The sequence below is a fragment of the Rattus rattus genome, chromosome 15 (assembly GCF_011064425.1).
Source record: "Rattus rattus isolate New Zealand chromosome 15, Rrattus_CSIRO_v1, whole genome shotgun sequence".
Taxonomy (NCBI): domain Eukaryota; kingdom Metazoa; phylum Chordata; class Mammalia; order Rodentia; family Muridae; genus Rattus; species Rattus rattus.
Window position 1 is genome coordinate 8,641,751 of NC_046168.1, and position 25,552 is coordinate 8,667,302.

The window sequence follows — 25,552 nt, forward strand, 5'->3', positions numbered from 1 at the left end:
GCCTAGCAAACGGAAGGCCCTGGGTTCAGTCCCCAGCTCCGAAAAAAAGAAAAAGAAGAAGAAGAAGAAGAAAAAAAAAAAAGCCTCATTATGTAGCCCATGCTAGCCTAGAATTCACTACATAAAACCAATTGGCCTTGGACTCAGAGAGATACATCTGCCTCTGCCTCTTGAGTGCTGGGGTTAAAGATGTGCCCCAGCATAGCCAACACTGCCCTAAAAACCTCCTCCCCCAAATAATAAACAACCGAACAAAAAATAAACAAAACCAAGTCTAGAAAACATCTCATTGTGGATGCTGTGGTGTGTCACAGTGTGTCCCACAGTACACCCCTCTGTCCACACATCTCCTCTGGGGAATGTTCATTGCGATGAGTCATTGGTTTGGTTTGAGATCTTTGGCTTCTGTGACACCATCAATATTGGATCTTCATCAGACTCCTCCCGGTTATTCTGTTGTTGCCCTGTGTTGTGGAGATCCTGCAGCTTCAGAACAGCAGGACTGGCCTTTTCATGTGTCCCAACAGTTCACAGATGATGTAGATATTGGGGTGGGATAACTCAAAGCCCTGGATCTGGGCCTCAGTGGAAGCTGAGCTGGTCTCCCTTACTCATATCACCAGGGTGAGCTTTCCAGCACTGCCTCTGGCTGGGCTACCAATGCTGCCCTTGGCAGGAAGCAAGGTCAGCAATTCTGCTCTCATGCACTCCCTCATGCATGCTCACCCACGCCTCCAGGGCCCAATCAAAGTGCAGGATCCACTCTCAGAAGCGCTGCAGCCAGTGATGGGCTGGGATTGCTCTCACCCTTGGGGCTGACACACTTGATCCCTCATTCTCAGGACCATCTCCCCTGTGTTGCCCAAGTGAGGTGCAGGGCTTGCTTTTCCGGGTGTTACAGCCAGTGAGAGGCAGGGACAGCTCTTCCCCTTACATGACAGGGGTGGGGGAGGTAGGAGCAGCTGTCTGGACTACTGCAGGGAGAGAGGGGGGAGGCCATCACCAGTTGCCCTCTCCACCTCATAGCGGATGCTTGGTGGAGCTGGCTCTCCCATGATCATGCCCCAGCTCACCTGCCCCCACTTTATCAAGGCCAACTCCACTGTGAGGGCCTGCCTTTCCGAGTAATTTCACGACCTTTAGTCAGCTCTCTTGCTGGCAAGGGAGGCCTCCCCCCTTTCTTAATAAACAGGTGTCATTATGTACTCTAAGCTGACCCTCAAACACACAGTGTCATTGAGGATAGCCCTGAACTCCTGATTTTCCTACCTTTATCTCTCAAGTGCTAAGATTAAAAGACAGTACCACTGAGCTGTTTATAGTGCCACTTTTTTTTTTTTTTTTTTTTTTTTCTTTTTCGGAGCTGGGGGCTGAACCCAGGGCCTTGCGGTTGCTTGGCAAGGCCCTTTCCCCTGAGCCAAATCCCCAACCCCTTATAGTGCCACTTTACAAGTAGTTTATGCCTGTAGGTGTCTTGATTGCATATAAATGAGGTTCTGAGGTACCAGAGAAAGGGGTGCCTTTCCAGAGAGCCACCAAGGGGCCCAGTTTTGTTCACCTGGCCCTGGCCTGTGTTTTCCTGATCACAGGCTGAATGATGCTACTTCTCTATAGGGATGGACCCTCCATGCTCCCTCCTTCCCCAGATAAGTTCCATAACATTCCTTTCCTTTCCTGTTTTCCCACGAACTGGAAAATTCTGGATCTGGGAGTGGTTCGTACCAAGTCGTGGGCTTCCTTCGGCAGTGCACCCTCACACAGAGAATAAGAGGTAATTAGAGTCTCTGAATCCCCGCCCGTCACGTCCTAGGATGGTAAGACGGGCCTGGGGGACATTCAAAGCCCATCCTGGAACTCCAAATGGAGATTAGGAATCCCAGGGACTTTGGAGCTTATCGACAAGGCCTCCAGAGGCAGAAAGGCAATAGAGTTGCCTCCTTTCCCAAGCATCCTGTGTCTGGGAGAAGACACCCCAGGTCCCTTGCCTTAGCTCTCCGTGGACCAGCAGTGTGTGAATGCAGGGCCTTCATTGCAGACCTCTGCTCAGAGATGGAATCTTCACTTTACTTCAAGAGGGTTGGAGATCAGAGGTGCAAGAAGGGAATGGCACTCTGAGAAGGTTCTGGAGGTCCCTGAGGGGAACCTTGTAAGGATGACCTTGGCACCATGTCTCCAGGCAAGATCCTCAAGTGGCTTTTCTTGTTACCATGACGCTGCATTCTTGTTAAGTAGGAGGACAGCTCCAGAGGAGTCCAGAGGCAGTCTGTAGCTCTGATACCCTGGCTTCAGTTCACTTTCCAGTCCAGCTTCTTGTCTGAGACCAGCCAGGCCACGTCCAAATCACCCTCCTACAGATATGTGACTTCATCGATGCTGGATCTGTGCCCTTCTAGGGCAGGGCAAGAGTGAGGGATAAAAAGTCCCTGCTGGCTTTCTCTGTGACTGTCCTGTAGGCTCAGCAGCCGCCAGTGGATAAGATAAATGCCGTTCTCTGGCTTCAGGACTGGTGGCTCTGTGAGGAGAGTAGCACTGCCCTGGTGCAGCGTAGGCCCAAGGTGAACCACCAGCACAATGCAGATCGCTAGCAGGACAAAGGCAGCGGTGATGGCAGCAAGCAGTGGCAGCCCGCCACCACCTCGAGGGGACATATCAGGGAGCTGCCTCAGAGGCTCCTGATCCAAGGAACCATTCACAAGTGGAGAAGGCGGAGGATAGTAACCATCCTGGGGAAAAAGGAGAGATGAGAGAGAGAGTTGATGTGGGCAGGAATATACAAAGAAAACCCAAAGGAGAGGGAACATCTGAGAGACAGAAAACCCCAGAGACAGTAACAGAGAGAGGGGAGAAAGAGGAAGGTTCAACACACTCATGAGAACCAACTGAAAGACAGACACTGGGAGCTGTGGGGGGTCGGGGGCGGGGAGGAAGAGGAATAAAAATAGACAGAAATGGAGATGGAGACACTAACAGAGATACAAATCAACCCCCTGGAAGATAAGGAGTTAAAAATCACTCAGGAGCGGCAAAGGGAGGAGCCTTATTATAGTCTGGAGCAAAACAGTTTGTCCCCAGAGTCTTTTCTCATTGCTCCCCCTTTCCAGGTCTCCAGCAAGAGTCACACATAGATCCTGTGTTCTTTTGGAAATCTGAGTAGTCTCTGGGCTGCTGCCCCACTTGCTAGGTAGTGGGCAGCGAGCAGTAGCTCTTCTGGGGTGTTCTGAAAAAGAGGGTCATTGTCTGGTCTCAGAGATTCCCCTACTCTAAGTCACTGGAAAGCAGAGAGGTGGTCCCTCTGGAAAGGTTTAGGAAGAGGGACACAAACTCCAGAAACTTGGTATGAGGTGCATACCTATACTTCAGCCTGTAAGTATGCCCCATTCCTCCCAGATTTGGGGGCCAAGTGCTAGAGGCCTAGATCAAGAGGGCTGATGTCTGGCCATGCCCAGGATGGATTGAGGAGATTTTGCACCAGTCTACCCTTGCCAGGATCTCTGGGGTTTTCTATCGAAAGCTGAGGACATAACTCATGTCATTAGTATGTCCCTGCCCTGCTAGATGTTGGGTAGGGCTGAGGGGATCTCAGTGAAGGGAAGGTGGCTCAGGGTCAGTGAGGTGGCCTCCCTCCCTCCCTCCAGCCATCATTCTATAGGACCCTGGGAGTTGGGGGCCTCTCCAACTCTGAGCACTCAACTTGGCCCACTCTGTAGTAGGCATTTGGAACCAGAGAGGCTGATAGAGCTCAAGATTTTCCTTCAGTCCCTTAGTCATAGTTGCCCAGGTCCTATTTCAATACTGCTTCTCATGCAGGGCTGAGCTGGTGTGTGGGTGGGTGGGGGTTATCATGGGAGTCCTGCCTGGGGCCAGAGGGCAACCCTGGGTGTACAAAGAGAGAAGGAAGCTTAGTTTGGGAAAAGTATGGAGCCCCCCACAGTGCGTCAGAAAGGGGTGAGCGAAGAATCTACCTGGTGCATCGTCCAGGGCTGGCGCTGAGTTCTCTTGGGACTGGATACCAGCAAAGGTAGAGCTCCCTGCTCTAGCCCAGTCCCTACCCGGAGCTGCCTGCCACGTCTGCGGGGTTCCTCGGCCAGCACACACCCTCTGCACACACCCTCACTGTTCTTTCCCGCACTGTAGTTCCGGGAACATCTAGGCTACCCTGGGCCAGCCTTCCACTCTGAGAGTACCTTGATCCTCCAGGCACTTCCTTTCATACCTCTTGCTGCCTAGAAGCCCAAGCTGCCCTGCCCACTTCCTCTCCAGGCAGATTCTAAACACCTACTCCTCCCTAGGACTTGCCCACTCCTACTCCCTCCATTTCCTGGAGCTATGGTTCTTGTTACCTGTAATAACTCAAGCACTATTGAATATGATCCCTCTAAATCTCTATAGTCCAACAACTCCGTCCATCCATTTTTGCCTTACCACATTTATTTCTAAAATATTAAGAACTAAATTGGTTTTCTAAATTTATTATTTTAAATCTTAAAATTTTGACTTTTCGGGCTGGAGAGATGGCTCAGTGGTTAAGAGCACCGACTGCTCTTCCTGAGGTCCCTGAGTTCAATTCCCAGCAACCACATGGTGGCTCACAACCATCTGTAATGAGATCCGATGCCCTCTTCTGGTGTGTCTGAAGACAGCTACAGTGTACTTATATATAATAAATAAATAAATCTTTTTTTTTTTTTTTTTTTTTGGTTCTTTTTTTCTGAGCTGGGGACCGAACCCAGGGCCTTGCGCTTCCTAGGCAAGCGCTCTACCACTGAGCTAAATCCCCAACCCCAAATAAATCTTTCTTAAATATCTGACTTTTCACTGTGTAAGTGTGTATATGTATATGCATGGTGGGGGGGGCACTGTGTCAGGGCAGTGGACAACTTTATGGAGTTGGTTCTTTCTTTCTACTCTATGATAATTCTGAGGATCAAATTCAGGTCTCCAGGCTTGCACAGGGCAGTAAGTACCTTTACTTGCTAAGCCATCTGTTCATCATCATGGTTGTCCTTGTCATCATCATCGTTGTTGTTATTGTTGTTACTATTTTTTTAACAAAGATTTATTTATTTATTTATTTACTTATTATATGTAAGTACACTGTCTTTAGACACACCAGAAGAGGGCATCAGATCTCATTACAGATGGTTATAAGCCACCATGTGGTTGCTGGGATTTGAACTCAGGACCTTTGGTAGAGCAGTCAGTGCTCTTAACCACTGAGCCATCTCTCCAGCCCTGTTACTATTATTATTGACAGGATTTATCTATGTAGCTCTGGCTGTTCTGGAACTTGCTCTGTACACTAGGCTAACCTCAAACCCACAAAGATCCACCTGCCTCAGCCTCCCTAGTGCTAGGATTAAAGGCACAATTTATTCATTCATTTATTTATTTTCACATACTGCATCAAGAGAGTTTCATTTATTTAGATTTATTTATTTTTATATATAATTTATAATATAATATACATATTCTTTTTTCATCTTTATTAAATTGGGTATTTCTTATTTACATTTCGATTGTTATTTCCTTTCCTGGTTTCCCGGCCAACATCCCCCTAACCCCTCCCCCTCCCTAGCCCCTCCCCCTCCTCAACCCCCTCCCCAACCCCTCCCCTATATTCATTGTTATATAAGTATTTCACCTGCATTGTGTCTGTGAACCACATGCATGTCTGGCACCTGAGAAGAGAATGGAGCATCAGGTCCCCAGAACCGGAGCTGTGGCTGTGAGCTACCATGTGGGTGCCGGGAATGGAGCCCGAGTCCTCAGCTCTAAACCACTGATTCACCTCTCCAGTCATTATTCTCATTGTGTGTTTGTTTGTTTTTGTTTTCCAGACAGGGCTTCTCTCTGTAGCTCTGGCTGTCCTGGAACTTGCTCCATAGACCAGGCTGGCGTTGAGCTCATAGACATTCACCTGCCTCTGCCTCCCAAGTGCTGGCATTAAAGGCATGTGCCACCACCCCCTGGCTCCAGCATCTGCTTTAATTAACACATAGCCATTGTATATACATACGGACATAGTGTAGCCACCCCCTCCCTCGCCTTTGAGATGAGGTCTTACTATATAGATCTGGCTGACCTGGAACTCGTGATCCTCCTGCCTCTGCCCCCACAGTCTGAGGTTACAGGTGTAGACTGCTGTGTCCAGCTAGTGTCACGCTTGTGCAGATGTGTAAACATCAGCCGAGGCGAGCTGGCATATTTATCACTTCGGGCTTTTGTTGTTTGTACAAGGAGGGAGGTGGAGGTAGTTGGGGTAGGTGGGGGCTATTCTGGTATAAGCCACAAAACTTGCTAGACAAATTCTAAAAAATTCCACACTTCACTGTAAAGATTTGTCCTTTCTCTATGCTGCGAACAAGAACATAAATGTTACCAGTAAAGTAGAAATCCCAGGCTGACACGATGGCTCATCTGGTAAAAGCACTTGCTGCAAGCCTGATGACCAGAGTTTGGTCTCCAGGATCTGTTTATGTGGTGGAAGGAAGAGATCGATTCATACAAATTGTCCTCTAACCTATACACGCCCGCTCGCACGCACGTTGCAGAATGCACCCCTTCCCAGTATATACCCATAATAAATAAGTTTTAAAACATGTAATAAATATTTACATATATATGAAATCCTCTCTTCCTTACCTTACCTAGAGAACTCTGATTTATATCCCTGCGCAAGGCATTATTCTCTCTATGGGTTGTTTGGCTTTGGGGAATTTTGTTTTCTTTTGTTGTTGTTGTTTTTAAAACATTGTTTCTTTGTGTAGTCCTGGCTCTGGCTACCCTGTAACTTGTTCTGTAGACCAGGCTGGCCTCGAACTCAGTGTTGCCTTTGCCTTCCAAGTGCTGGGCTGGCAGGTGTGTGCCACTACCCCCGACAACCCTCTGCACTCTTTAATTAGTTTGTTTTTGAGGTAGGGTCTCACGTCTCACTACGTAGCTAAGAATGGCCTTATGCTCCCAAGCTGTCTGCTCCCAACCTCTGCGTGTAGGACGGGAGGTATACAGCACATGACCAGTTTTCTGTTTCGTTTAAGAGAATCTCATTACGTAGTTTGAGGTTAATCTCAAACTCAATATTCTCCTGCCTCAGTCTCATGAGTTCTGAAATTATCGGTTTGCATTACTGTTCCTGGCCTACTTTTCCCAAGATAACTTTTGGCCTCAATTAGTTGCCTATAACCAGCCATTCCTCATCCTTCCCTGGATGTATGCTGTCTCTCTTTATTCATGTGGACACCAGTGGACTCCCAGAAGACCCCCTCACCTAGTGACTTTAAAAAAAAAAGTATTAATAGCTTTTTGTCTTTTTGTCTCTTAGCCAAGCTGCCCACAACATACCCTGTCACCTCCACAGAACCCAAGCTATTGACCTGACCCTCAAATTACCTGAGGCCTCTTGCTGGTGGGCCATGGAGTTTCCTACTGACCATTTGCCCATGCAATGGAAGGTTCTGGCGATCTACGGCCTCCGCTCTGGCCCTCTTGGATCTTAGCCAGTGCAGATCCAAACTATTCCCCCAAGAGTTTTAAGAACTTTCTGTAACCAAAGTATGGCCCCAGGCCTCTCCATCACTTTTCCATGTCTACACTCAGCATCACAGCTGCCCCCTTTCCTTGTTGTATAAGCCTTAATTACTCATCTGCCTTCACTAGTTTGGGTGTCACCCTTTCCCGGAATGTATTCTTCAGCTCCTGAGACTGGAATACTCCACCCTCCTGCCCTCAACAAACCAAAGCCCAGGGTTCTGAGAGATGGCTCAGCAGTTTAAAGCACTTGCTGCTCTTTCAAAGGATCCACGTTCAGTTCCCGGAAGCTACATGCCAGCTAACCTCTGACACCCTCTTCTGGCCTGTGCGTGTACTGCATGCATGTGGTACACAGACTATACACTCAGGCAAAACACCTATAACATTAAAAATACAAATAAATCTTCAGGAGGAAAAAGGTAAAATTTAAATAACAAACAAAAATAAAACAAAATAAAAAAACAGATTTGAGAGAAGGTTCATCCATGAAGAGAACTTGCTGCCCTTCCAGAGGATCTGAGTTTGGTTCACATCAGGTGGCTCTCAATTACCTGTAACTCCATTACTGGCCCCTATGGACACCCGTATACATGTGGCATACACTTACACAGACACACATCAATAAAAATAAACTCTTTATTCTTAAAATTTGATTCAAAATGTTTATTTTTTTAAAGATTTATTTATTATATAGAAATACATTGCAGCTGTCTTCATGCACACCAGAAGAGGGCATCAGATCTCATTACAGATGGTTGTGAGCCACCATATGGTTGCTGGGATTTGAACTCAGGACCTCTGGAAGAGCAGTCAACCTCTGAGCCATCTCTCCAGCCCTGATTTAAAAATTTAAAAACATTTTATTGATTCTTTGTGAATTTTGCAACACGTACCACAATCCCACTTACCTCCTTAAATTTAATTTTATGCGATGGGTGTTTGCCTGCTAGTATGTCTATGTATTAAATCATGCCTGGTGCCTGGAAGGCTGGAAGAGGACATTGGACGCCCAGAACTGGAGTTAGAGACAGTTGCGAGCTGCCATGCAAGTGCTGAGAATTGAATCGGGGCCTTCTGCAAGAAAAATCAGTGCTCTTAGCCACTGAGTCATCTTCCCAGGCCCTAAGAAGAACTTGGAAGGCAGAGGCCAGTGGATATCTGTAAGTTTGAGGTCAGCTTGATCTATACATTAAGTTCCAGGGCAGCTATATTTGCACAATAGAGAAATGCTGTCTTAAAAACAAAAACAAACAAAAAACAAAACCCAAGAAACCCTAAAAAGAAAATCTTAATGCACAACTTCGATCCAAGCTCTCAGGAGGGCAAGGGCAGTGAGTTTGAGGCCAGCCTGCTGTACAGAGTGAGTTCCAGGACATCCAGGGCTACAGAGGGAGACCCTGTCTCAAAAAAAGAAAAAAAGAAAAAAAGAAAAAAGAAAGAAAATCTTAAAAAGAAAGAAAGAAGAAATGAAAAGAAGAAAGAAAACAAATTCCTTTCAAACAACATCTATGTTGTAGATCAATGAATTGTGCTTGCATCTGTTCATGGCCCTGAACTTCCAACATCATGAAATACATACATACATACATACATACATACATACATACATACATACATAATGATACATGCAAACATACATTAAAAAGCCGGGTATTGTGACTGACATATGTAATCTCACCTTGGGAAATGGAGATAGGAAGGTTAGGATCTCATGGGCTGCATTCGTCCACAGTGAGTAACAGAGAAGCCTGCATTCTACCAGGTCCTGCCTAAGAATCAATAGCAGGGCATGATGTTGAAAGCCTTTAATCCCAGGGATGCAGAGGCGGGCAGATCTGAATGGAGGCAGATCTCACCTTGGTCTACAGAGTGAGTTCCAGGACTGTCAGGGCTACACAGAGGAAAAACCCGGACTAGAAAAAAACCATAAACAAATGAACAAACAAACAAACAATCGGGAGTAATATATATCAGAGATCTCTGTTCATCACTTTTTCTCATACTCTTAAATGTTTTAGGTTGACTTCAGTAAGTATGTGCTGGGGCCTTTCTGTATGGTGAGTTTTATGTAGGAATACTACTGGCCTGCAGTGAGAAAATGAGAACCTGGGGCATACTATGGAGGGTAAGGACAGGGTATTCTCCAAGCACAGGGAACAAACACTTAACTTGAGGGGACTAAGGAGGCAAGGGGGGGTATGATGCCTGTCATGAGATGTGTGCGTGCATGCACGTGTATGCGTGCGCGCCAGTGTAAGCGTCTGCACCAATGCAAGCGTCTGCACAAAGGCCAGAAGTCACCTTCAAGTACTGTTCATCAGAGGCCGTCTACTTGTTTGTTTGTTTATTGAGATAGGGTCTTTCACAGGAACCTGGGGCTCACCAATAAGGCTAGAGGACCAGTGAGCCCCAGGATTCACTTGTCTCTGCCTCTCCCTGTAATGAGATCACAGCTCAGACTCCTTGCTTGGCTGTTTATGAGTCGTTGGGATAGAATTCAGGTTCTCAGGCTTGCAAAGCTATTTCTTTATCCACTGAGCTCTTTGCCCAGCCCACCTCTTGTTTTCCTATTAGGAATAACAAGCTTGCTTGTAAGGCCTCACTAAACGATGCTGGGAGTCCCATCTGGACTGACAGCCATGAGTGGGGAGAGGAATGTGGAGAATTCATAGTCTACTGAGCATGCGCAGCTGGTGGGTTGAACTTAGAGCAAGGTTCTTGGAGAGAATGTGTCTGCAAAAGTAGGCTTGGGGGGAACGCAGGTGCTGCAGTTGGAAGGACCTGAAGGATCCCTCTGAGAGGAAGGTAGTGCTGGGGGCAGACTGTCACCATTGATCATTATGCACAGAACCCAGAGAGACCAAAGAGGGCCTAGCTAGTCCTCACTGCCACTCCTCCGGCTCACATCCTCGTCCGGGCTGTGTGTTGAACTGGGGCCCCTGGAGCCAGTCCCAATCTGTTTCCTTCTATTCTTTGACAGGAAGCTCCTGGAGAGCCAGCCCCCGCCCCCGCCCCCGCCCCGTCTCACCCCAGTACTCCCTCTCTCTTCTCTACTATGGACAGAGAATACACAGAGAAGCCTGCTACACACCCAGCTGATCTGGGGACCAACGGAGCCATGAGGCTGGGTTCAGCAATCCTCAGTTTACTCCTGCTCCAAGGTAAGACGCACTTGCCACTTTTCTCTAGCAAGCCTTCCCTCCCTCCCTCCCCTCCATGTTCCCATCCAGAGCTCTGCCTGAAGAAGGGAAATTCCAGAACCTTTCCATGAAGGGAATCAGCTTAGCCTGGAGGATGGGAATTACCACCCTGGTCAAACAGACTCTGTTGTGCCGTTATGATATTTTCTAGGGCTTCCCCCCACCCAAGAGTCTGGCCCCCAGAAAGGTGTGGGAGTGGTTGGCTTGATGAGTGATTGAACCTGAAAGTTCTTTCCAAGGAGGATACAAGCAGAAGTCTGTGGCCGCCCTGTCAGTACTCTCTACTGATACAGACACCATGGTCACTCTGGAAAGTTCTAGTACAAAATGGTCTGCACCTTGGGCTTTACAGGTGACCTTCTCTTTTGTCCTTACCTGTGAAGAATTACAACCTTTGAATTTCAAGTGCTGCCTTTAATCGAAAATCACATCAAGAGGGTTTCTGGTTAGACACAAAGAACTCTTTTCCAAGGAGGCTATCCACCCAGCTCGGGGGCTGGTTGAGATGACTGGAATTATACCTCTCAGACATCACCGGCAGTCAGGAATGGGGTCTTGAGGCAGGATCCTCTAATTAGGGAGCCATTGCTGGGAACCATGAGAAAGAAGTCCAGGACACTCTGATTCACAGGGCAGCAACTTCCCTTTGTCACCCCACCCCACCCCACCCCCACCCCATCCTTTGTGGAGAACATCTGAGGCTGTGTACCAAGCATTGGGAAGATGGGCCAGAGATGGGCTTAGGAGAAAGGGTCTGTGTTCCAGAAAACGCTGCGAGACATTTCTCTAGAAGCCCACGGGCTGGGGTCAGCGCTGACGCCCTTCTTGCCCATCAGCTCCCACAGGGGAGAGTCAGAGGTTAGTGTGGGGGATTTCTGAGGGACTCCACAGGCCTTCCAAATGCACAGCCTTTCCTAATGCCAGCCTAGACTTTGTCTAGGCCACTCTAGCTTGCCCAACATCTTCACCCAGGAGCTCATAGCAGTTGTCAGCATCATTTTGATGGCTGAGGAACTGTCTGGAGCAAATTCATGCCAACATAGGGGCTTGCCTGTGGAGAGAGTCAACCAGTCTTTAGATTTGGAGAAATCAAGAGAATGGGGCAAATTTTTAAATGTCTAGCACGGTTTGAGCAAGTGTTGTCAGGGGCTGTGTGCTTTATATGTATTTTCCCCTCAACGACTAGCGAGGCTCTCCCCAACCCCATGCCCATGTGTGATGCTGAGGATCCAATGTAGGGCTCACGCAGAGTTATACCTCTAGCTTCTAGCATCTCAGAGAGTCCAGGTCCAACTCAGGCAGCGAGCGAAGCCAGAACTCAAATTTCCCGCTTTTGGGGTGTGTGTGTATGTGCTGAGATTGATCTTAGGGCCTCACACAAGCTCACACATGCTAGGTAAGTGCTCCAGCACTGAGCTACATCCCCCCCAAATGCTTTCTAACACTAAACTATGTTTTCTGAGGAAAACAGGGGCGTGGGCAGGGTGAAACTGGAAGGAAATGAAGCAGGTAGGGATTAGGAAGCAGAGGTCAGGAAAGTTAGGAATTCTTGTGGCCACAGCTCTCTGGGTGTCTGTATGTTCCCCTGGTCATGGGCACCAGGCCTACAGAAGCACACATTCCTCAATTCCCTCCTCTGCTCACAGAAGAATCTTTATAGATGCCAAGTCAGGAGGAGTCGGGTAAGAGGCAGAGAGAGCAGGGAGAGAGCAGGCCTTTACGGCTTGCTGCTTGTGCCCTGGGAACTCCTCAAAAACATACAGGTAATCTTCTAGGTATATTCAGAAAAACAGGTGCACTCAGACGTCACGGCCTCCCAGACTAATATGAAATGTATATGGTGCTTGAACAAAAAGCAATTGTCTTCAGAGGTTTTGGATACAAAAGGTTAACCCAGGCTCATCCCATGCTAGAAAGGATTCTTCCTAGCCAGGGGTTCCTGTAATATTTACTTCCTTCTGGAACTTCAACCCATGAAGGAGCAGGGATGTGAGAGATCTTGACCTGGAAAAACACATGTCAGGGTTGGGTAAGCTTTGGCTTAGAAACAATTCTACAGTATCCCACTGTGGATCACTCTGTGTGGATAGTGTGCATGGCTGCTTGGAGGAACTGGTAAGGCCTTAAAGAGAACAAACAGACCATCAGGCTGCCACGGCTTGGGTTGGGCGCCTGGAATTCAGCTACTTCAGTTCTTCCAGGGGCCTGGGTCTGATGCTTCCCTAATGAAGAAGAATCGAGGAAACAGTAGGAACAGAGCGGGAATCGCAGTCGCAGCCAGCATGCAGGGAGTGGCTCCCGATGGGCGCTTTCGTTTCCCTATGTTTTCCTTTCACATTGTTCATAGTTTTCGAGAATGATTTCATTGTGGAAAGTGAGCAAACATAAAGTGCTCCCCCACCACGTGCGCGCGCGTGCGCGCACACACACACACACACACACACACACATCTACGCAGAGGCCTACAAACACACATGTGTACATGTGTACCAACTAGTAACTTCTTCCTACCTGGGTTTGGACAAGAACAACCTTTTTTTTTTTTTTTTTTTCTTTTTTTTGGAGCTGGGGACCGAACCCAGGGCCTTGTGCTGTAGGCAAGCGCTCTACCACTGAGCTAAATCCCCAACCCCAGAACAACCATTTTTTAACTTGCCTCTGCCTGTGAGAGTGAACCAGTCACCCTTTCAGCGAGCTTCCTTTCTTGTTGAACTTACCTCAGAAGTTGTTTCCTGGGCAGGCCATTACCTCCAATTGGGGGATGGAGGGAGGGAAAGGGAGAAGGAGAGGGAGAAGAAAGAGACGGAGAGGGAGAGAGAGAATGCAAAAGTGGGCATAAGCCAATGTAAGCCCTAAAGTCTACCCAATTTCATTTACCTTCCCCTCCCTTCCTTTAGATTGGAACCAAAACGACAGCTTTCACAGGAAGAAACAAATGGGCCAGTAGTGCAGAGACCCAGAGTTTTGTGTGTTTGACCAGATGTATCACTGGTTTAAATAATGGTCTCCTAGGCTTGCGTCAGAGGCTAAGATAACTATTGAGGACTGAAGACACAGTAGAAGACTCTAGGACTCTGAACCGAGAGGTGACAGTGACAAGTCTTTATCCTCTGCCGAGCGTGCCTGCCTTCTAGCATGAGGGTTTTAGACAGGCAAAAGCCTAGTTTACCTCATGGGCTCTGCCTGTCAGAGTTACCAAAAACAGTCTACATTTTGTTTTATTTTGTTTTAAGACAGGGTCTCTCGATGTAGCCCTGGCTGTCCTGGAACTCACTATGTAGACCAGGCTGACCTCTTCCTCCTGAGTGCTGGGATTAAAGGCATGCACCACCATCCCAGTCACAGTCTGTGTGTTTTTGCTTTCTCTCACAGGTTACAGCTCTCAGCCTACGACAACGCAGACCTCTCGGGGTAAGACTTGGGGCCGACTCCAGCATTTGTGCCTAAGAGTTTAGGAAGGTATTAGAGGAGGGGACTCATCTCTTTTTTCACTGAAAGCAGATGATGGGAGTTTGGACCAAAGGTCTCTGGGGCTCATTCAACCGGCCAAATCTAACAGGCCTGGAAGAGGGAAGAGTTGAATAGTCAGAGGTAGAAGAAGGGCAGGAAAGAGGAAAACAAACAAATAACATCTAGCATCAGAGTCAAAGAGAAGGGCACAGAGCATTGGAGGATGGAGAATAGAGGGGTGAAACATCCCTCACATGATGTGTTTCAGGGCTTTTCAGGGGTCTCAGCCTCCAGCCAGTTCCTCTCAGCTCAGGTGATTGGAGGAGTGTGGCTGCCGAGAAGCCCACCTCTGCCCTCCCATACCCCCCCAACCATTCAGACCTCCTTGAGCCTTAGGGTTCTTAGACGGGCAGGGGGGCAGGGCATCAGCAGTCCTGCCCCATTTGCTTTCCCCATCTGCTTGTGTCCTTGCAGGAGACAGATCTTCCTCAGAGCCTGGCAGCTCGGGGCTTCCACTTAGCACCATTACCCCAGGTACTACCAATGGTGGCCAGAGAAGACCCCGGAGGAACAGGACACAGTTTGGGCTCTGCAGGAAGATGCAGAGCTGGTGGCAGAAGGGACAGGCAAACAGGGCCTCACAGTGGTGAATCCAAAGGGAGCAGGGATAGGTGTCTCGGGACCCACCCAGATGTCAGCCTCTTCAGACTTCTGCTCTGGGGGCCCTTCCCGTGGGCAGTGGCATGGAGAACTGAGCCAGCAAAGGAGTGAGATGAACAAGTGGAGACTATGGGGTCGGGGGAGGGAGGAAAGGCACTTTCAGAGCAGTGCAGAGGTGAGCCAGAGAACAGCTCCTTCTGGAATTGAAGGCGGTGACAAAGGAGGGCTGGGGCTGTAGCTCCGGGTACAGTGCTTGTCTAGTATAAAAGACACCCTGCCTTTCATCATCAGCACCACACACAAGAGAAGGGTCAGAGAGAAAGGATATTTTGGACTGAGGAACCCTCTCTGTGCATATGAGCCGGTCACATGTACTTCTCCATCCACAGAAATTCTACAGAAGTCATCTCAGGCCTCCTTGGCATCCAGTCAGCCTGTGACACCACGGTCAAGCACCGTGGATAGACACTCTCTTTCCTTGCCCGACCCCATGTCATTCCAGCCCCAGAGACACACACCTGGTAAGTACCCAGGGCAGGCGGGGCAGGAGATGATGGACCCTAGATATGTCTGGGGTTAGTCAGGGGCCCTCAGTGCTGAAGCAGAGGTTCTTAAGTCTAGAAGCTACACCAGTGGTGCCCTGGTTTGGGAAAAGACAAGAAAGCATTGGGGAGAAGTAGAAACAGAGCTGGAGCTGGTCACAGTAAAGGTTAAACACGCCTGACTTTGGGACTGAGAAAGAACAGATGGAGGGGGGAAATGGGAAGGGTTGCGAAAGGGCTTCTCAGAGTACGTTGGAAGGGATGGGACTCTCCATCTTGGCCATTGACTTCTGGTGCAGGCACAGGGGCTCCAGAAAGCAGCAGCAGCAGCAGCAGCGGCAGCGGCAGCAGCAGGAGAGGAGGTATGTCCAGTGTGTTCCCAGTAGAGAGCGGTGAGACATGTCTATAACCCTTTCTTTCAAATCATCTCTTCGTACTTGGACATTGCATTCTCCCACACTTATTCAGGAAGTCAGTACAAATAAGAAAATAGGGTAGAAAATAGGTCTGAAGGTACTTGACTTGTGCAAGGGAAGAGAGATGTGACATTGGTCCTATCCTTCAACCATGTAGGTCACAGGCCACCAGCCTTGGTGGCAAGCACCTTTATCTATTGAGCCATTTAGCCAGCCCAGTATCATTTTAAGAGGTCTAGAAACCTATGCCCCTTGCCTGGTACCCTGGCTCTTTAGGCCGATGCCTTTCCTCTCATCTTCAACTATAGGCAGGACATAGATGGCTCTACTTTGCCCAGTATGGTTTCCCTGTTTCTGCAGCATAATTTTTTTCTTCTGGGCACCATGTGGTGATGGGAAGCATCTTAAACTTTCTGGAGCCCTCTGAAAACAGTAATGTGAGCAACTGGCCGAGCTACCCATGTAGAGATGTAAGATCTGATCCTCTGTCTTCTTCAGGGTCTGGTTATGGCCAGAATAAGTCCTTTTCTGTGGGCTGTTAGCTCTCTGCAGGCTCTTACCTCGGGGCATCAGGAGAGAAGCGGATTCTCCCTGCCAGGTCTTGGCAGTCCCCTTCACTGATGCCCCAACACCCATTCTATTTCAGAATCATCTCTGGATGCTACTCCCAGTCCAGGAACCTCCAGCCTTCGGACAAAAGAGGGGACCATCCTACCTACCCCCACATCAGAGTCAGTGCTAACTGTGGCTGCCTTTGGTGAGAGATGGCAGGGAGAATGGGGCACGAGAGGGGACTCTACCTCAGGACTGACTTAGACTCTGGTTAGGACACAAGTTTAAATCTCACCCATTCATTTCATTCTGGGTTGAATGTGCTGATAAGCAAGACCCTGATGGAAAGATATCTTGGCTCTTTTGGACTCCATACTCTTATGGTTGATGTAGCTGGGCTACACCATGGTTAAGGGTACCAGCTAACAGATTACTCATATAATCATACTTCTCATGAGAGAAGAATCCACTTTACTCCCAGTGCAAATATATAGTGTGCACGCCGCACACACACATGCACACGTGCACATGTACATACATGTGTATGCATACACACACATACACACACATGAGCACACACATAAGCACATGCACAGGCATGCACACACACATAAGCACACAAGTGTGCACGCACACCACACACACACACACACACACACACACCAAGCACACAGGCACCTACCTGGCTGGGCAGGGAACGCCAGACTCATCCTTATTGTCCCATCTCTTCCCTGCTCAGGTGTCATCAGCTTCATTGTCATCCTGGTGGTTGTAGTGATCGTTCTGGTCAGTGTGGTCAGCCTAAGGTTTAAGTGTCGGAAGAACAAGGAGTCTGAAGGTAATTGTCTTCACCTGGGCTCCCTTGACCCGGTGCTGAAGGAGTCTGAGTGGGGGCTCAGGCTGATGGCAGCTGGGCTGAGGGAAGGAATGGTACAGAAGCAGCAGTTGATGGCTTGGGTGGGCTCTGAGGGGAAGCTGGACATCTGAGGTACAGCGTACAACCCTAATCTGTACCCTTGGGATTTTACAGATCCACAGAAACCCGGGAGTTCAGGGCTATCTGAAAGGTAAGATTTCAGAAGCTCATGAGAGGAATCTTCTGATTTCAAATCCCTTTACTCTAAGAGGAAAACAACTCTGCCTTCTGTACACACAGACACACACACACACACACACACACACACACACACACACACGCATGCCCGCACGCACGCGCGAATGCATGCTTCCCCACCACACAGCACACCCACTCACACCACTTGAAGACATAAGCCCCACAATTCTGCAGTCTTCGTTGAAGCTGGGCAGGTTGGCTGGTAAGCACAGCAGAGATAAGCGAGGTTCTTCAGCACCAGGGCTCAGTTTCTATTGCCCCTTCATGAAAATGCAGATTCCAATATAAGATATATCCTCTCTAAGCTGAGAAACTTGTTGAAAACCTACTATGAAGCCAGGTGTGGTGGTGATGTATGCTTTTAATCCCAGCACTCAGGAGGCAGAGGGAGTCGGATCTCTGAGTTCAAAGTCAGTCTGGCCTACAGAGTGAGTTCCAGAACAACCAGAGCCACACAGAGAAACCCCATCTTGGGAAACGAAAACAGAAACCTATTATGTACCATACACGATCTTACAAATTGTGATTTTATTTCAAATCCTTACAGTAAATTTTTCTTTCCCCCGAAGCATGAAGCATGCTTTAGAACCTGGAGCTTGACAGGTTGTAACTTGGTCAAGAACACCAGTAGATAGGAAAACGGTTTCTTTCCTCCTCCTCCTCCTCCTCCTCCTCCTCCTCCTCCTCCTCCTCCTCCTCCTCCTCCTCCTCCTCCTCCTCCTCCTCCTTCCTTTTGCTCTGTTGAGAAGGGTCTCACAGAGCCTGAGCTAGTTTTGAACTCATTATGTAACTGAGGCTGACCCTTCATCCCCTATCTTCCTACCTCTTACCTACCAAGTGCTCGGCTTACACTTGTATACCAACAATCTGGCTGGGCTTATAGTTGTAAAGCACCAATCCAGCTTGAAAACGAACAGAAATAAACCAGGTTTAAATACAAGTGTCATGGGTTTCAGAGCACAATCTCATTTTCTTCTGATCCATCCCTAAGTAGAGTTTTCCAGCATGGAGATTGAAGGCATAATGCCCCAGTTCCCTTTACTCCCCGTGCTCTATCCCTTCCGCTCTCTAACCCTGGCTCCTCCCATCCCAGCTGCTCCACAGCCAATGGAGAGAAAGACAGCATCACACTCATCTCCATGAAGAATATCAACACGAACAACAGCAAAGGCTGCACCTCAGCAGAAAAGGTATAGCTTAAATTTTCTTTCCTTCCCCAAATTCACCCACTCCGCTCCTCACCTCGCCTCCCACCCCTCAGTCCTGTTTTCAGGCTCTGGTTCCTTAGCCAGAAAGGCAAAGGCATGGCTGCAGACCCAGGCTCTTCCTCCTCCCTCTCCTTCCTGGCCCCTCCCAAGTTCACCCTTCTTCATGGTGCATATGCATTTCAGATTCTTTAAAAGTGACCTGGAGTGGCGATGTGTCCACGAATGATTCAGCGTCCAGTGGCCATAAGGAAGAAGAGACGAGAAGAGACTGGTGAAGGCAGCAGACCACACATAAATTATTTTATTTCACGCCGGCTCCCAGCTCTAAAGGATAGGAAATTCCTCTAGATCCAGAAGCAACCTACCACAGGAGAGACTCCCTTCCACTTGGAAGCCACGCTGGACATTCAACCTCCTCCTCCTCCTCCCCCTCCTCCCCCCTCCTCCTCCTCCTCCCCCTCCTCCTCCTCCTCCTCAGAAACTCGGGGATGAGGAGGCAATGGAGCAAGACTTAAGGAAGCAATGAGGTAGACTGTCCATGCTACTCGAATTAAAGTTATTTTCTGGCCTGGAATCCATTTCTTTTAAGGTCTATGTTCCCATCTACCTACCTACTTTCCTTCCTTTCTTCCTTCCTTCCTTCCTTCCTTCCTTCCTTCCTGCCTTTCTTTCCTTCCTTCCTTCCTTCCTTCCTTCCTTCCTTTCTTTCTTTCTTTCTTTCTTTCTTTCTTTCTTTCTTTCTTTCTTTCATGTGTGTGTGTGTGTGTCTGTCTGTCTGTCTATGTGTGTATGTGTATGAACTGTGTGCACACAGAAACCCACAGAGGGCATGGATCCCCTGCAACTGGAGTTACAGATGGTTGAATTTATTCTGTAGTTTGTAGGCCTTAAATGTAGCAATGCCCCTGCCTTAGCCTCCTAAGTACTCGGATACAAACCTGTGCAACCAGAGGCAGCTTTGCCTGTCTTTAGGGGAGGTAGCACGAGCAGCAGCTTCACAGAAGGAACAGGCTGTGACCAGTTGTCACCAGTAATGAACACAAGATGGCTCTGTGGGCGGGGAAGCCTGGCATCAGGATTGGTGACCTGAGTTCATCCCTCAGCATTTCCACAGGGTGGAAAGGGGACCAACACCTGCAGGGTTTTTCCGCCTTCTACAAACACCTACACATATAAACATCGCACACCAAACGAGCAGGCAAGAATTCATCTTCACATTAGGTTTTTAACAATTAAACTTAAAACTAAAAAGAAAGGGGTTGGGATTTAGCTCAGTGGTAGAGCGCTTGCCTAGGAAGTGCAAAGGCCCTGGGTTGGGTCCCCAACTCAAAAAAAAAAAAAAAAAACTAAAAGAAAGACACAGAAGTGAAGAGAAAGAAAAAGTTATACTGTTTTGAGTCCACCTTCCTCAGAAAATTAGTAGTTCCAATAGAATCTCGTGAAGACTTAAAGAAACTACCTTATGGGAACTGGCATTCTTGGAAAGAAAAGTACATCATCTCATTAAAGAGATAATTATCTTCCTCCTTAGCATTGCTTAAGGTGAATCAACCTTCTGGAGCAGGGTCCCTTGACAAGGTGATTAATGTACCTGGCCTGATTAATGCAGAATGGAGAAGAAAATGGCATATATCCACCAGCAGTATTTTTTAATAGATTATCTTTTTATTGGATATTTTATGTTTTTACATTTCTTTATTAATTATTATTGTCATCATCATCATCACCATCATCATTATTATTATGATTGGGTTTTTATTTAAATTTCAAATGTTATCCCATCTCAAGTTTCCAGTCTATAAATTCCCTATGCCATTCCACCTCTCCGTACTTCTATGAGGGTGTTCCCCTACCCATCAACCCACACTTTTCCGCCTCCCTGCCCTGACATTCCCCTACACTGGAGGGTCCAGTCTAGGCAGACCAAGGGCTTTTCCTCCCAATGGTGCCCAACAAGGCCATCCTCTGTTACATATGCAGCTGGAGTCATGGGTTTGTCCATGTGTACTTTTTGGATGGTAGTTTAGTCCCTGGTAGCTCTGGTTGGTTGGTATTGTTGTTCTTATGGAGTTGCAAAACCATTCAGCTCCTTCAATCCTTTCTCTACATCCTCCAAAGGGAACCCTATTCTCAGTTCAATGGTTGGCTGCTAGCATTCACCTCTGTATTTGTCATACTCTGGCTGAGCCTCTCAAGAGACAGCTATATCAGATCCCTGTCAGCATGAACTTCTTGGCATCCGCGATACTGTCTAGTTTTTTTTTTTCTTCTTCTTTTCTTTTTTTCGGAGCTGGGGACCGAACCCAGGGCTTTGCGCTTGCTAGGCAAGCGCTCTACCACTGAGCTAAATCCCCAACCCGATACTGTCTAGTTTTTATTGCTGTATATATAGGGACTGGATCCCCAGGTGGGGCAGGCTCTGAATGGCCATTCCTACAGTTTCTGCTCCAAACGTTGTCTCTGTATCCCCTCCTATGAGTATTTTTGTTCCCCCTTTAAAGGAGGACTGAAGCATCCACTCTTTGTCCTTCTCTTGAGCTTCATGTGGTCTGTGGATCGAATCATCGGTAATTCAAGTTTTTGGGCTAATATCCAGTATCGGTGAGTGATTACCATGTGATTGGGTTACCTCACGCAGGATAATATTTTCTACTTCCATCCATTTGCCTATGCATTTCATGAAATCACTGTTTTTGATAGCTGAGTTGTACTCCATTGTGTAGATGTTCCACTGGCAGCTCTTCCAAAGAACCAGAGTTCAATTCCCAGCGCCCATGTGGTAGCCCACAACTGTCTGTAACTCCGGTTCCAGGGAATCTGGCACCCTGGCATAGACTCATAGACGTACATGCAGGCAAAACACTAACGTACATAAAATAAAAATAAATTACAGAAAAATTAAAATTTAGGTTGCATGTGATGGCACATGCCTTTAATCCTAGCATTTGGGAACCAGAGGCAGGTGGATCTCTGTGAATTTGAGGCCAGCCTGGTCTACAGAGCTAGTTCTAGGACAACCAGAGCAACCTGTCTGAGACCCTGTCCTAAAAACCAAAGTAAATAAATAAATTAAATTAAAATATGATTATATAATTATTTCCCCTTCTGTTTCCTTCCTCCAATCTCTCCCACCACACACACACACACACACACACACACACACACACACACACACACACACACACACACACGAGTACACCTGTGCACAAAATCTTGGCTTTTTTTCTCTAATTGTTATTGTTCATATCTATAAATGCCTAAGTGTAGAAATGCAACCTAATGAGCCCGTGTAGTGTTGTCAGTATGTATAGGATTTCAGGCAAGCCTGACCACTGGTATAGGATTACCAGTTAGAACGTTCATCTCTGGTGAAGGTTGTTTCTCCCAGTCTTGCCTCCTTGTTTGCTTGTGAGCTAAATCCCCAACCCCCGCTTGTCATTCTTTGTGTAGGTGGGGTCTCTGAGGTCTCTCTCTCTCTCTCTCTCTCTCTCTCTCTCTCTCTCTCTCTCTCTTTCATGTTAGCACATCTGTTGGTGTTGTACTTTCTCAGCTCTAAAATAAATCTTCAGCTGGGCATGGTAGTGCACACCTTTAATCCCAGCACTTGGGAGGCAGTGGCAGGAGTCTGAGTTAGAGGCCAGCCTCAAGTTCCAGGACAGCCAGGGCTGCACAGAGAAACCTTATCAAAACAAAACATTAAAAAAGGAACTGTCGGGGTTGGGGATTTGGCTCAGTGGTAGAGCGCTTGCCTAGGAAGCGCAAGGTCCTGGGTTCGGGTCCCCAGCCCCAAAAAAAAAAAAAAAAAAAAAAAAAAAAGAAAAAAAAGGAACTGTCTGCTTTCTTAGTAATAGGTGTTTGCTACTATGATGTTAGCTTGGGAAGAGTAGAGGAAACAGCTGTCCTGTGCATCTGCAGAGTGTTTAGAACCCAAAGAGTATGTTACTAACTGCAGAAACAAAGTGCCATTTTCTTCTGGCTTAAACTTCATGGAATGATAGAAGAGAAGAAGAAGTCTCATTCCCACCTCCCATCTCATGAAAAGTATAAAAAATTACTTTAAAAAAATTATAGGTGTTTGGAGAGATGGCTCAGCAGTTAAGAACACCAGCTGCTCTTCCAAAAGTCCCAAGTTCAATTCCCAGCAACTACATGGCGGCTCACAATCCATCTGAAATGAGTTTTGTCTGATGCCCTCTTCTGGCATGAAAGTGTACATGCAGACAGAGCACTCGTACATAAAATAAATAAATCTTAGAAAAAGAAAAAAGAAACAAACCCTTGCTTTAAAAATATATATATATATATATATATATATATATATATATATATGATGTTCTGTCTGCATGTGTGTCTTCATCATGTGCAGTGCCCACAGAGGCCAGAAGAGGAAGTCAGATCCCCTGGAACTAGAATTACAGTTGTGAGCAGCCATACGTGTGCTGGGACTCAAACCTGGATCCTCTGGAAGAGCAGTAGTCCTTTTAGCCACTGAGCCATCTCTCCACCCCCACCGCCTCAAAACTATTAAAATGAAAGTTTGAAGAGACAGGGTATTCTTCATCACAGAATTTGGGAGCAGAGGTAGGCAGATTTCTGAGTTTAAAGCCAATCTGCTCTACATTGCCAAGGCTAGCCAGGGCTACATCTAGAGACCTTACCTCTGATGATGATGATGATGATGATGATGATGATGATGATGACGACGACGACGACAGTGACAAGTGATAGTTACACACATAATCTTAGTCCTCTAGGAGGCTTGGTCAGGAGAATATTGAGTTGGAGGTCAGCCTGGAGCTACACTGTAAGATATGTCTAGGCAGAAGAGATGGTTCATCAGTTAAGAATAGTGGCTGCTCTTCCAGAGGATTGGAGTTACATTTCTAGCACAAAGGTCACAGTCATCTGTAACGCCAGCTCCAGGGATCTGACTGTCTTCTGATTTCTGAGAGCACATGTGTGTGTACATACCCACACATACCACATAAAATTAATCTTAAAAATTGATGACAGCATACATCTTTAATCCCATTACTCCAGAGTCAGAGTCAGGAGGGCCTCTGTGAGTTCGAAGTCAGCAAGTTCTACCCAGTCAGGCTACGCAGTGAGACCCTGTCTAAAAATAATTCTATTTTTAAAAGAAGGCTGGGAGCCAAAGACAGTTCCAGGCGGCGGCAGTCACACTAGTGTTCTGTGTTCTGTAGACCTCCTTGTGTATCAGGAGAGTGAGCTTTACCTTGTCTTGTTCACCTCATACTCTACTGGGCAGGAAGAAGGGGGAAGGTACTTGAGAAGTAAGACCAGACAGACCTTATTTCAGAGTCACCACATTTGTTCCCAAGCTGTGGGCTGCTGAGGACACATGGTGGCTAATGGTTGGCTGGTGGCAGGGAAGAGCCTCAATTTGTCTTCTACATAATTGTGTTCCCTTAGTTGTTACAGAAACATTCTTTAATAACCCTATCTTAGTCAGGGTTTCTATTTCTGCACAAACATCATGACCAAGAAGCAAGTTGGGGAGGAAAGGGTTTATTCAGTTTACAGTTCCATGTTGCTGTTCATCACCAAAGGAAGTCAGGACTGGAACTCACACAGGGCAGGAAGCAGGAGCTGATGCAGAGGCCATGGAGGGATGTTACTTACTGGCTTGCTTCCCCTGGCTTGCTCAGCTTGCTCTCATATAGAACCCAAGACCACCAACCCAGGAATGGCAACACCCACGGTGGGCTGGAAATGAGAGGCTCTTTTCTCTGTGATAATTCCTGCTTGTGTCAAATTGACAAACAAAACCAGTCAGTACAAACCCTTGCTATGCCATCCCAGTTCCTCAGAGTCCATTTCCTGGAGTACTCACCCTATATGGCAATTCTATAAAATTTACTTATTGAATTTGAGACAGGATCTCCTCTATCCCAGGCTAGCTTGGAACTCACTATGTAGGCAAGATAACCTTGAACTTCTTCTTGCCTTCACCTCTCAAGTATAGATATTTACCACCCCGCCCAGTTTTATGCAGTGCTGGGAATCAAACAAAGGCATGCATGCATGTTAATGCACACTGCCAAATGACTCACGCCTCTAGTCCTAATGCTACCTTACTTTTCTTTCTTTCTCACACGTGTGTATGTGTGCTATGTGTATTTTTAATTAATTAATTAATTTATTATATATGAGTACACTGTAACTGTCTTCAGACACACCAGAAGAGGGCATCAGATCTTATTACAGATGGTTGTGAGCCACCATGTGGTTGCTGGGAATTGAACTCAGGGCCTATTGGAAGAGCAGTCAGTGCTCTTAAACGCTGAGCCATCTCTCCAGCCCCCATGCTATGTGTATTTACTTGGATGTGGGCACACATGTGTTTGTGAGTGGGAATACACATGTGTGCATTTGCGCGTGGAGGCCAGGTGTTGACAGGCCTGGTCTTCTTCATCACCCTCCCCCCATGCATTCCAGCATGGGCTCTCACTTGGACCCAGTGCTTCTTGGTCTGGCTAGCTTAGTAAACCCAGGAAAACACCTGTCTCCTTCCCTGACAATGGGATCACAGGCACGCCCCCAAGCCCACCCAGCTTTTACATGGGTACAGGTGTCCCCAAATTCTTCCTCAAGCTTACAAGGCGCATACTTTTACCCTCTGAGTCATCTCTGGCCCCATGTGACAGTATTTTTCCTACTTTAGATGTACTTTATTTAAACCGTACTTCCAAAGGCACCATTTACTATATCCAGTTACAGTAAGTCATTGTTGGCATGGAAAGTTCCGTGTGACTTAACAATGTCTAGAAGTCTTGTATTCTGTTAGAACTGTTATCGTTCTGCCATGGGACTCAGTTCAGCTGCTTAGTGTACTGAACTAATTAGGTCAAGGGCATGG

At 47.3% G+C, this 25,552-nt stretch overlaps 2 protein-coding genes across 2 annotated transcripts; one reads left to right on the top strand and one right to left on the bottom strand.

Annotated features, from left to right (window-relative positions):
• Nucleotides 1–1,969: 1,969 nt before the first annotated feature.
• On the bottom strand, nucleotides 1,970–4,165 carry Smim33 (small integral membrane protein 33). Its single transcript, XM_032885676.1, has 2 exons — nucleotides 3,963–4,165; nucleotides 1,970–2,723 (listed from the first exon to the last, which is right to left on the bottom strand). Exons 1-2 carry the CDS (start codon nucleotides 3,969–3,971, stop codon nucleotides 2,349–2,351), a joined length of 384 nt encoding a protein of 127 aa, XP_032741567.1. The 5' UTR covers nucleotides 3,972–4,165; the 3' UTR covers nucleotides 1,970–2,348.
• Nucleotides 4,166–10,585: 6,420 nt separating this feature from the next.
• Nucleotides 10,586–18,660, top strand: Ecscr (endothelial cell surface expressed chemotaxis and apoptosis regulator). The gene is made up of 7 exons (XM_032885893.1): nucleotides 10,586–10,691; nucleotides 14,103–14,141; nucleotides 15,230–15,361; nucleotides 16,445–16,555; nucleotides 17,090–17,188; nucleotides 17,381–17,417; nucleotides 18,558–18,660. Exons 1-7 carry the CDS (start codon nucleotides 10,586–10,588, stop codon nucleotides 18,658–18,660), a joined length of 627 nt encoding a protein of 208 aa, XP_032741784.1.
• The last annotated feature ends 6,892 nt before the right edge of the window (nucleotides 18,661–25,552 follow it).